This window comes from Oncorhynchus tshawytscha, linkage group LG11 (genome assembly GCF_018296145.1).
Source record: "Oncorhynchus tshawytscha isolate Ot180627B linkage group LG11, Otsh_v2.0, whole genome shotgun sequence".
Classification (NCBI taxonomy): Eukaryota; Metazoa; Chordata; class Actinopteri; order Salmoniformes; family Salmonidae; genus Oncorhynchus; species Oncorhynchus tshawytscha.
In genome coordinates this window covers 27220518-27232787 of record NC_056439.1, presented here as the reverse complement: position 1 = coordinate 27232787, position 12270 = coordinate 27220518, and the positions used below count along the sequence as shown (strand labels likewise).

The 12270-nt window shown below is 42.7% G+C and overlaps 1 protein-coding gene across 3 annotated transcripts in view; it reads right to left on the bottom strand.

Annotated features, from left to right (window-relative positions):
* dph6 (diphthamine biosynthesis 6) overlaps nt 1–12270 on the bottom strand; it is an 87901-nt gene that overhangs the window by 50073 nt on the left and 25558 nt on the right. For 2 of the 3 annotated variants that reach the window (XM_042329982.1, XM_024437092.2), the window contains exons 6-8: nt 830–891; nt 477–571; nt 292–385 (exon numbers count right to left, since the gene is read on the bottom strand). In XM_042329982.1, the coding sequence (XP_042185916.1) occupies nt 292–385; nt 477–571; nt 830–891 (251 nt within the window). The remainder of the gene's footprint in view (nt 1–291; nt 386–476; nt 572–829; nt 892–12270) is intronic. The other variant, XM_042329981.1, reaches the window with a different exon arrangement.

Sequence of the window (12270 nt, the reverse complement as noted above, 5' to 3'; positions counted from 1 at the left end):
AGTAGAGAGCGGTGGAGAGATGGGATGGAGACCCTCTAGAGGCTGATCTCTCCCCTGCCCCACAGTGCTTCCCATCCTTATCAGGTATCAAAAAAGCAACTATTAGGGACTGTTTGATTCTATTTATTTTGTTTATGAGTGACTTCTGTATCAATGGTGTGCAAGACAAATGTATTTATGTTAATATCCTTAATATTATAAAGTAAAACATTGAATTGCATTTACATCTTCAACTGAAACGACTAAACGCCGACACAAAAACAGCCTAACTCTGCAAGAAGGAAGACTTACGTTCACCTTGTCCTCTGTGTGCATCATGCTGAAGTGCAGGTAGCCAACCGGAGCAAAGGCATCTGCAGAGTGGATCACTGTCTCCATAGCATCACTGCAGAAAGATGAAAAAACTATTATTACTATATACTTTCTTGTCTGTACATTCATTTCAAGAAAGATACAACTTTCAATGTTGGACTTACATAACAAGTCTCTTCTTGAACAGAGGACAATCGAGAGTAAATGTCTCGTACTCGCCCCCTTCTCCACAGACATGGACTCCATACTTCTCAGAAAGCTGTCCAACAAAAACAACATGTTCATAATCATTTCATTTTAAGATCCAGCCTAAAAGCCATCACTTTACTCTAAATCTAAATGTTTGAAACACGAGCCAAAACATCACTGTTGGTCATATATTGAGTCTTTAGATTAAACTCAATGCTGCTAAGAAAGCAGTAACAGTTTGAAAGCAGACCACTCTTTAGCGAGTTCATTCAAGGTGACATAAGTATATAACAAAGCCAGATCCAGCTTGGTGAGGTAATGCTCTGACCTGAGTTAGATAGGGCTCCATGTCAGCCAGAGGTTTCCCCAAGTGTTTCTCAGGATCCAGCCCTGCACACGCGAGCGTGCGCCACACACACACACACACACACACACACACACACACACACACACACACACACACACACACACACACACACACACACACACACACACACACAAGAGAAGAGAGAGGGGAGGCCTGATCAGGGACAGAGAACAGTGATTGAAGATGACAGGCGCTGATGCTTTACGGGCAGTCACACAGACACACACGTAAACCTCCACACTGGATCTATTTATTTGACTTTGCAAGTAGTGTACACAGATCTCTCCGGGTAAGGGTAACAGTTTTCAGTCTCAGCGGGGCGAAAAGAGAGAAGCACCCCTCATCTGGTTCCCTTTGATAACCTAAACTCTGAGAGAGGGAGAGAAAGGGAGAGAGAGATCCTGTTTATTTGCCTTCCCACTCTCCTTCCTCTTACACGGTGCATGGAAGTGACTCACACGCCCTCAGCTTTGTGTGGGGCAGCAGAGAGAAAAACAGGAGGAAGAGTGCTGTGTCTGTTCACCCAGCCAGTACCCACCAGTGCCACATTCCAAGAACCCCATTACCTCTTACTTCAGTCTCTTCGTCCTCATTTTACTTCAGATCAAAGCTTAGAGAACAAAAAGACCCCACCTTTGAATGTCACTCAATTCTTAGAGGTCCCAACATTAGCCAGTAATAGCCACCAAGGCCGTATTAATGGCTTAGCATGTCAATTAAGTTGCAGTACTTGTGCATCAAGGGCACTAACAGTCTGTGTTCCACTCTACCTAAGTGTCTATGGTTTTATTCTCTGTGTGACACAAAATCCTGCGTCCACCTGTCAAACTTTTTCAGACACCTGTTCCTGATGAAGCCTCCTTTCCGACCTTTAGCTCTTTGATGAGGAGGCTGATGAGGCCACACGATATCTCCTGAGAACAAACAACTCTGATCCTCAAGTAAACAAACAATCTACTTATGGTATCACCCCAGGTGACCCTACTTGCTCTTAACCTCAAACAGCCAATGAGACAGCATGTAACTCAACAGACACAACAAAGACAAACAGCCAATGAGACAGCATGTAACTCAGCAGACACAACAGAGACAAACAGCTAAACATCAGACGGGAGTAAAGGTGAAACCAGGTGAACACTGTGACCAAGGAGGCTTCATATAAATGATCCTAATGTGGTTTCCTGTTCATGCTAGAGCCTCAGCCAATCCAATCTAGCTAGCCTATCTGATTCTATAGCCATGGAGACTACCATAGACAAGATTAGCAAGGCTATGTTCAGCTTCATGTGACTGAGAGGCTTTTTGGTGGCTCACTTAGTTTCACCCCTATCCAATGTCTTCTCAGTGTGGCTTTTCATACACAGTCTGACACATTAACAAACAAGTAATTACCTACAGTATAACAAACTGATATGCTATTTTGACATAAGTGCCAACACAACAAACACCATAGTATTCTGTTCCGATATATTTGGTTATCAAAACCTCAAAACATTCATTATCCTATTCAAATGTATTTAATCCTGCTCATTAGAAGGCAAAAGTTAATCATAACATGAGAAACTATATTCTCTTTCTGTCCGGATAACCTCAAAAGGTCAAGGTTCGATTCCACGGTAGCTCTGGGGAGGGGCATGCAGCATCCCAAAGTGGGTTTCAAGTTAAGCCTCAACTAGGCCTCCCAAGCCTCCAATGGTCTGGCGATGTGAAGGAGCGAGGGAAGACCAGGGGGGAGGGATGGAAGGAGAGAATGAGCCAGGCCCTTGTTCTCCACCCAGGGGAGCTGTGGCCTTAATTAGTATGAGAATATCTAATCTCGTCACCCTCTCATCTTAACCCCGCACAAAGGTAATAAGAGAAAAAGCATTAAAATTCAATCCCATTTAAATATCCTTTTTAATTAGTCATGCCTTTTAACAAATTTTAATGATTGGCTTCAAATTGCTGAGAGGATGTCGCTTTTTTAATGTGTTCATTAACTTTGCCTTAAATAATATATGATACATGATTTGATATTTACAGGGAGGGAGGTGGCAAGCGCTTAGGGATGTGCATGACAGGAATGCGTGATAATATACCATACAGTATATAACTATTCAGACTTGTGATGCCAATCTTCCAATGACATAAAAGTAGTTTCATCTTTATAAAATTCCCCCAGTGAATGAATAATGGCAACAGAAATCTGTTTATCTTCTACTTGCTGAACCATAAGGTAGGCCTAACTGAATACTGGACACGTTTTGTGAGTGTCACTCAGTGGCTACGTACTGTGAGCCCAGCCCACCACATTGTTACTGTTAGCTTCATCCAGCAATCTTAACACTGCACTCATTTACATGGTCTTCACATCCCCATCTCCTCTCAACCTGTTTTACAACCTGACCTAAACCCAATTACATAACCTCATTATGCCACATTAAACCCAAATAAGCCCACTAGAAGCTGCCATTTGTCTGCCGCCAGAGACAGGTTGGCCACACTTTAAGAGAGCGAAGCTTTCCTGAGAGACAAAAGGAATAGCTGGCCCTTAAAAGGCTTTTTATCCCGTATTATCCTATAAAACCGCAATTAAATTCGGTGAACTTTTCAAAGCAGAGAGTGGAGTAATGAGGAAACGCGTTTTAAGGGGTACAGTGTTCACAAAATTACTCTGCCAAAGCTTGAAATTAGTGTGGAAAAAGAGCGGTTTTTCCCTATTTGAACAATGACGTCAGTAATATACTCAAGACTATCATAGTGACATGTAAAACTTTGCAAATGCTGTATAAAAATGTGTGTTCTGTAAATGTATTGATGGTTATGCTGTACACAAAAAAATAGTATGGAAAGGACACTATCATATCCATTACTACCTGCTTATTAGACTACTACAACAAAAACATTTGAAATTATGCATAATACTGATCTTTGAAACAAAATGTTTGAAAAAAAAGGCAGTGTTAACAGAAAGGGGGTTCTCACTCTTTACTGAACTCTGCTTGTGGGTCTCTCGTAGACCTACAGTGGGGCAAAAAAGTATTTAGTCAGCCACCAATTGTGCAAGTTCTCCCACTTAAAAAGATGAGAGAGGCCAGACATTTTCATCATAGGTACACTTCAACTATGACAGACAAAATGAGGGAAAAAAATCCAGAAAATCCCATTATAGGATTTTTAATGAATTTATTTGCAAATTATGGTGGAAAATAAGTATTTGGTTAATAACAGAAGTTTATCTCAATACTTTGTTATATACCCTTTGTTGGCAATGACAGAGGTCAAATGTTTTCTGTAAGTCTTCACAAGGTTTTCACACACTGTTGCTGGTATTTTGGCCCATTCCTCCATGCAGATCTCCTCTAGAGCAGTGATGTTTTGGGGCTGTTGCTGGGCAACACGGACTTTCAACTCCCTGCAAAGATTTTCTATGGAGTTGAGATCTGGAGACTGGCTAGGCCACTCCAGGACCTTGAAATGCTTCTTACGAAGCCACTCCTTCGTTGCCCGGGCGGTGTGTTTGGGATCATTGTCATGCTGAAAGACCCAGCCACGTTTCATCTTCAATGCCCTTGCTGATGGAAGGAGGTTTTCACTCAAAATCTCACGATACATGGCCCCATTCATTCTTTCCTTTACACGGATCAGTCGTCCTGGTCCCTTTGCAGAAAAACAGCCCCAAAGCATGATGTTTCCACCCCCATGTTTCTCAGTAGGTATGGTGTTCTTTGGATGGATAAAACTGTGAAGGACCTTGGCGTTTCTCTGGACCCTGATCTCTCTTTTGAAGAACATATCAAGACCATTTCAAGGACAGCTTTTTTCCATCTACGTAACATTGCAAAAATCAGAAACTTTCTGTCCAAAAATGATGCAGAAAAATTAATCCATGCTTTTGTCACTACTAGGTTAGACTACTGCAATGCTCTACTTTCCGGCTATCCGGATAAAGCACTAAATAAACTTCAGTTAGTGCTAAATACGGCTGCTAGAATCCTGACTAGAACCAAAAAATTTGATCATATTACTCCAGTGCTAGCCTCTCTACACTGGCTTCCTGTCAAAGCAAGGGCTGATTTCAAGGTTTTACTGCTAACCTACAAAGCATTACATGGTCTTGCTCCTACCTATCTCTCTGATTTGGTCCTGCCGTACATACCTACACGTACGCTACGGTCACAAGACGCAGGCCTCCTAATTGTCCCTAGAATTTCTAAGCAAACAGCTGGAGGCAGGGCTTTCTCCTATAGAGCTCCATTTTTATGGAACGGACTGCCTACCCATGTCAGAGACACAAACTCGGTCTCAACCTTTAAGTCTTTACTGAAGACTCATCTCTTCAGTGGGTCATATGATTGAGTGTAGTCTGGCCCAGGAGTGGGAAGGTGAACGGAAAGGCTCTGGAGCAACGAACCGCCCTTGCTGTCTCTGCCTGGCCGGTTCCCCTCTTTCCACTGGGATTCTCTGCCTCTAACCCTATTACAAGGGCTGAGTCACTGGCTTACTGGGGCTCTCTCATGCAGTCCCTGGAGGGGTGCGTCACCTGAGTGGGTTGATTCACTGTTGTGGTCATCCTGTCTGGGTTGGCGCCCCCCCCCCCTTGGGTTGTGCCGTGGCGGAGATCTTTGTGGGCTATACTCAGCCTTGTCTCAGGATGGTAAGTTGGTGGTTGAAGGTATCCCTCTAGTGGTGTGGGGGCTGTGCTTTGGCAAAGTGGGTGGGGTTATATCCTTCCTGTTTGGCCCTGTCCGGGGGTGTCCTCGGATGGGGCCACAGTGTCTCCTGACCCCTCCTGTCTCAGCCTCCAGTATTTATGCTGCAGTAGTTCATGTGTCGGGGGGCTAGGGTCAGTTTGTTATATCTGGAGTACTTCTCCTGTCCTATTCGGTGTCCTGTGTGAATCTAAGTGTGCGTTCTCTAATTCTCTCCTTCTTTCTCTCTCTCGGAGGACCTGAGCCCTAGGACCATGCCCCAGGACTACCTGACATGATGACTCCTTGCTGTCCCCAGTATCAGCTGATGTACGAAGGGCTATATAAATAAATTTGATTTGATTTGATGCATCTCAGCATTCTTTGTCCTCCAAACACGACGAGTTGAGTTTTTACCAAAAAGTTATATTTTGGTTTCATCTGACCATATGACATTCTCCCAATCTTCTTCTGGATCATCCAAATGCTCTCTAGCAAACTTCAGACGGGCCTGGACATGTACTGGCTTAAGCAGGGGGACACGTCTGGCACTGCAGGATTTGAGTCCATGGCGGCGTAGTGTGTTACTGATGGTAGGCTTTGTTACTTTGGTCCCAGCTCTCTGCAGGTCATTCACTAGGTCCCCCCATGTGGTTCTGGGATTTTTGCTCACCGTTCTTGTGATCATTTTGACCCCACGGGGTGAGATCTTGCGTGGAGCCCCAGATCGAGGGAGATTATCAGTGATCTTGTATGTCTTCCATTTCCTAATAATTGCTCCCACAGTTGATTTCTTCAAACCAAGCTGCTTACCTATTGCAGATTCAGTCTTCCCAGCCTGGTGCAGGTCTACAATTTTGTTTCTGGTGTCCATTGATAGCTCTTTGGTCTTGGCCATAGTGGAGTTTGGAGTGTGACTGTTTGAGGTTGTGGACAGGTGTCTTTTATACTGATAACAAGTTCAAACAGGTGCCATTAATACAGGTAACGAGTGGAGGACAGAGGAGCCTCTTAAAGAAGAAGTTACAGGTCTGTGAGAGCCAGAAATTTTGCTTGTTTGTAGGTGACCAAATACTTATTTTCCACCATAATTTGCAAATAAATTCATTAAAAATCCTACAATGTGATTTTCTGGATTTTTTTCCCTCATTTTGTCTGGCATAGTTGAAGTGTACCTATGATGAAAATTACAGGCCTCTCTCATCTTTTTAAGTGGGAGAACTTGCACAATTGGTGGCTGACTAAATACTTTTTTGCCCCACTGTATATAGTCAGAGCCAATTATTTCAACAGCAAAAGGTTGTGTATACTTTTTACCCACTGGCAAAAGCCTAAGCACCCTTCATCAAATGATTCATGTAAACCTCCAGCATGAGTTACCTTCTTAATTTAAACTAGTTGTGTTCTCCTGCTCACTGTCCTTGGCAGTGCTACATTGCACCTAATGCCAAATTAAAACCTGGGAGAGAGATTCTAGATACGGCCAATGCCAGAGCCGAATATCGCAGCCGTCTTAGGATCTGGCATGTCTGCCGACTGACAGCTTGGCTTTAATCCCTGCCTTCAGAGAGAAAAGGGATAGAAAATTGGATTCAGGATGTGAAACATTTTAGCTTTTAAATGCATGAAATAAGCATCTCCCGCTAGAAGGTGAGCCGCGTCAAGCCTTTGAACAACGCTCTCAAAGACCTTAGTGAAAACAATAGCTGTTCAGTATCACCTCATCTTACAGGGGGAGAGAGAAAGAGAAAGGAAGGGAGGAGAGAGGGAGGGATGCTGCCACAAACAAAAGATGATAAGATTGAGGTTATATGTGAAATGCGTCCAAGCTCTTATCTGAAATTCAATGTCTCTGAGAGGAATAATAGGCAGGGTGAATAGAGTAGCACCCACCTCAAAGATAGATGGAATCTGTTATATCCAACTCATTTAAATGAAAAGATATTGTGGGCAATTAAAACCTTATCCAATGTATATTGCAAGGTTTACACAGATGTTGTCCCTGACTTTTAGGAAAAGACACTAACTGACAATAAAGAGGAGGTATCAATGATACAGAATGGAATTCCATCTTTCCTTTTGCATTGTTTGACTCCAATAGGTGCCATTGACTCTTGATGTTTTTTTTGTGTTTTTTTTTATTTCACCTTTATTTAACCAGGTAGGCTAGTTGAGAACAAGTTCTCATTTGCAACTGCGACCTGGCCAAGATAAAGCATAGCAGTGTGAACAGACAACACAGAGTTACACATGGAGTAAACAATTAACAAGTCAATAACACAGTAGAAAAAAAAGAGAGTCTATATACATTGTGTGCAAAAGGCATGAGGAGGTAGGCGAATAATTACAATTTTGCAGATTAACACTGGAGTGATAAATGATCAGATGGTCATGTACAGGTAGAGATATTGGTGTGCAAAAGAGCAGAAAAGTAAATAAATAAAAACAGTATGGGGATGAGGTAGGTAAAAATGGGTGGGCTATTTACCGATAGACTATGTACAGCTGCAGCGATCGGTTAGCTGCTCAGATAGCAGATGTTTGAAGTTGGTGAGGGAGATAAAAGTCTCCAACTTCAGCGATTTTTGCAATTCATTCCAGTCACAGGCAGCAGAGAACTGGAACGAAATGAGGTGTTGGCTTTAGGGATGATCAGTGAGATACACCTGCTGGAGCGCATGCTACGGGTGGGTGTTGCCATCGTGACCAGTGAATTGAGATAAGGCGGAGCTTTACCTAGCATGGACTTGTAGATGACCTGGAGCCAGTGGGTCTGGCGACGAATATGTAGCGAGGGCCAGCCGACTAGAGCATACAGGTCGCAGTGGTGGGTGGTATAAGGTGCTTTAGTAACAAAACGGATGGCACTGTGATAAACTGCATCCAGTTTGCTGAGTAGAGTGTTGGAAGCTATTTTGTAGATGACATCGCCGAAGTCGAGGATCGGTCGGATAGTCTGTTTTACTAGGTTAAGTTTGGCGGCTTGAGTGAAGGAGGCTTTGTTGCGGAATAGAAAGCCGACTCTAGATTTGATTTTAGATTGGAGATGTTTGATATGTGTCTGGAAGGAGAGTTTACAGTCTAGCCAGACACCTAGGTACTTATAGATGTCCACATATTCTAGGTCGGGACCATCCAGGGTGGTGATGCTAGTCGGGCATGCGGGTGCAGGCAGCGAACGGTTGAAAAGCATGCATTTGGTTTTACTAGCGTTTAAGAGCAGTTGGAGGCCACGGAAGGAGTGTTGTATGGCATTGAAGCTCGTTTGGAGGTTAGATAGCACAGTGTCCAAGGACGGGCCGGAAGTATACAGAATGGTGTCGTCTGCGTAGAGGTGGATCAGGGAATCATTCAGGGAATCCATTCTAGCAGCAAAATTGACTATTTACATTGACTCCCCCCATTTGTTTTGTACACTGCTGCTACAAGCTGTTTATTATCTATGCATAGTCACTTCCCCCCTACCTACATGTACAAATGACCTCAACTAACCTGTACCCCCGCACACTGACTCTGTACTGGTACCCCCTGTATTTAGCCTCATTATTGTTATGTTGTGTTACTTTTTAGTCTTTTTTTACTTTAGTTTATTTGATAAATATTTTCTTAACTCTTCTTGAACTGCTCTGTTGGTTAAGGGCTTGTAAGTAAACATTTCACGGTAAGGTCTAAACCTGTTGTATTCGGCGCATGTGACAAATAAAGTTTGATTTGATTTTATATCAAATACTGCTGTTTCAGTTCATTGTGGCAAGTTGGGCCAAAACAGTTGATCATTGAACCTTACACTAAACTCATAACATTGTTGAGAGATTTATATGACTGAACTGGCCCCACAAGGTCAGGTCACATGAGCCAATAGACAGGTAAAAAAAGGAGTCTTGTTACTTGGCATGTCAAGCCTAAATGACTAATCCTCCACGTTCTTTTGTCTTTCTGTTGTTAGCAACTTTCCATCCCAACGTGATGGAGGAAAGGAGGGGTGGGTGGGGGTCTGTGACCTGAGTCAAGGTTAAACTGTGCAACCTGAGGCTGACGGTTTAGGGTTTACTGTCACTGTGTTAAAGTTGCTTTAATTGTTTTCATCACAATGCTTTACTGTCAGTGGTACATCAAATGTCAACAGCAAATTATAGCACTGCTTGCTTTTCAAGGCTAATTTGGTCCCGGCCATTGAAAGGACAATGGAAGCTGACTTGACTTTCAGAAGAAAACATATCTATTCCTCTGCCTTCAAAGAAGTTTGGTGTTTTTGACAGTAGACAAGACAACATCGCATTTCAAATAGACAATTGTCAACCAACCATTAGGTCTTCTGAAATAACTAAATTAGTCTATGGTTTTAAACTGGAGCTACAGTATGGTCTTCAGTGAATGCAAATCGGTCCATGTTTAATTTTCTCATAACACAAAGGTTTGATTTGAGGAAGGCCGAGCGCAAAGGGTAGAGCTCAGCTCACAATGTGATAAAAGGTTTCCAACGGAGAAACGCTGATTTCAAAAATGGCAATTATCGCTAAAGCTGCAGAGCAATTAGCTGCTGCAGAGAATGCTGAACCTGCATGTGCACCCACACACACCAACACTAATCAATCAGTTAACTAATTACATTCATATTTAATAGTGGCATTTGGAATTGCCAATTATCACTTGCAAAGAAGAGAGCGGTTGTGCTGTATGTGAAAACATAGAGGGCCCAACTCAGGTAAAACTTAATGATCATCCAATACACATTTACAGAATCTTTTTATTTGGCTTTATAATATTCTGCTGTGCTCAATATCTTAAGACATGCAATAGCCTTCACTACATAGGATATCAGGAGACAGAAATCTGACAATAATCTTTTTCTGTCTGTTCTTACTCTCTTTTCTCTCCAACTGTGGATTAGAGTAACGTCAGTATGAAAATAACCGCTTCCTGAGAATTCATTTACAGGATCATCCAGTTTTTGGACAGCTGTCTTTTGACAATAGGGATTTGTCACCTTCAAAATCTCTACCCTTCCCCCTAAAAAGCAAAAGCAGTAGGAAATGCGGTTTACCATACATTTTTCACCTGTCTCTCTAAGTAGGCAATGAAGGAATATTACACTGAAACTACCACCCAGTATCTATCCCTTCATCCCCCCCAAAGAAAAACCTATCTTGCAGACAGTGCCAGATGAACCAAAAGCATCTCTAACATCGCAGCATTCTCTGTCATTTCAGATGTGGCTTTGACCTTTAACCCTGAGAGAGCTGTTATTATCTCTTCCTGAGGTCTGCGAAGGCAAATCCCCCTCGCCCCCTACCTCATCCCCTCAGGTACACCCATCTGTCACCCAATACCCCCGCCAAACAGCACACCTCGCTGCTCAGACCTGCTTCGAACCAAAGCTGCAATTATTTGAGTGGTGCCTTAAAAGGGCCTGAGGCGCTCACGGCCCCATTAAATTCTCTCATTTCTAATTACCCCTGCCTCGGGACAGGTGAGGAGTCAGGGACCACGATAACATCTTCCCCTTCTACCTGTAACCAAAACACTAAATACACACAAACAAACACACACTCACAAAATGAATGTGTGGAATTTTCTTTTAGAGGAGCAGCCTATGTGTTAACAGAAGGGGTTGAAAGCTTGGCGGTACGGTGGCCTGGTCACTGGGGGACTTAAGCTTTTAAGGTGAGGTGTTTTCTCTGGCTGTGAATGACTTTGGGCGGTAATTTGAAGGGACTAGCGATGCTGGGGCGATAGCAGAGAGCCGCGGCATATAGCAGAGCAGCATTCCTGGGCCAGACACAAAGAGGCTTTGTCTCGGCGACCAAATGAAGATGACGTTGTTTTAAAAAGCCCTGCATTAGCATAATTACTATCCCCTCTAACATTCTCCAGGTTCACTGCGTTCAAACAGGATGGAAGAAAGGACAGTGTGATCAATGACATCAAAGGGAGAAGAAGTAACCCACGTGGAATACACAAGTCAAAAGCATGTGTTAGATAAAGCTAGAGAAAGGGCCTTCACTTGGATAACATAATGATAACATGCTTACTTTACAGAGATGCTAGAACACAATGATCTTGCCAGTAAAATTAGAACAGGCTCCGAATTGGATTCTTGCAATTATCTCTCTCTTTAAAAAAGTGAAAGATTCAAGTTTGAACAGGGGAAAAGACTAATAACACTTCAAACTTTAAAAGAAAACGAGAAATAGTCATAGATACGAAGACTAATAATGCAGGTAAATGAGGAACTACATTCCAACAGTGACCATTTCAATGGTGTTGAGAGATATCTAGAAACCTGAACATGTCACAACGTTCAGTTCACTAGGTCATCAGTCTAGCTGGCACCCCTTTCAACTGATTGCTCCTGAAGGCGACAACAAGCACTTAAGAGCATGTAAACAGTGTCTCCATAATGATCTATCACCCAGAGTAGTTTCAAAGTCAAAAATAACCATTTGCCAGATAATTATAATTTATCACTTTCACTATCAAAGGGATCCAACTCAACTGTCAAGTAGATACAGGCACTGAAGAGAAAGAAAAAAACCTTTTCTCTCCTCTTATTCTGCAAACCAATCCTTCTGTCCCCCAGGCTCAACACTGGCCAAGAAGACAAACCTAGGTGACGATACTTTAACATTTTACAATTGTGCCGGAGCATAAATTAGATATATACTAGATTCTAATCTACTCTTCACGGCCCATGAGTTTTAAGGTAAGCAAAAGTTGTGAGGTAAGCAACAC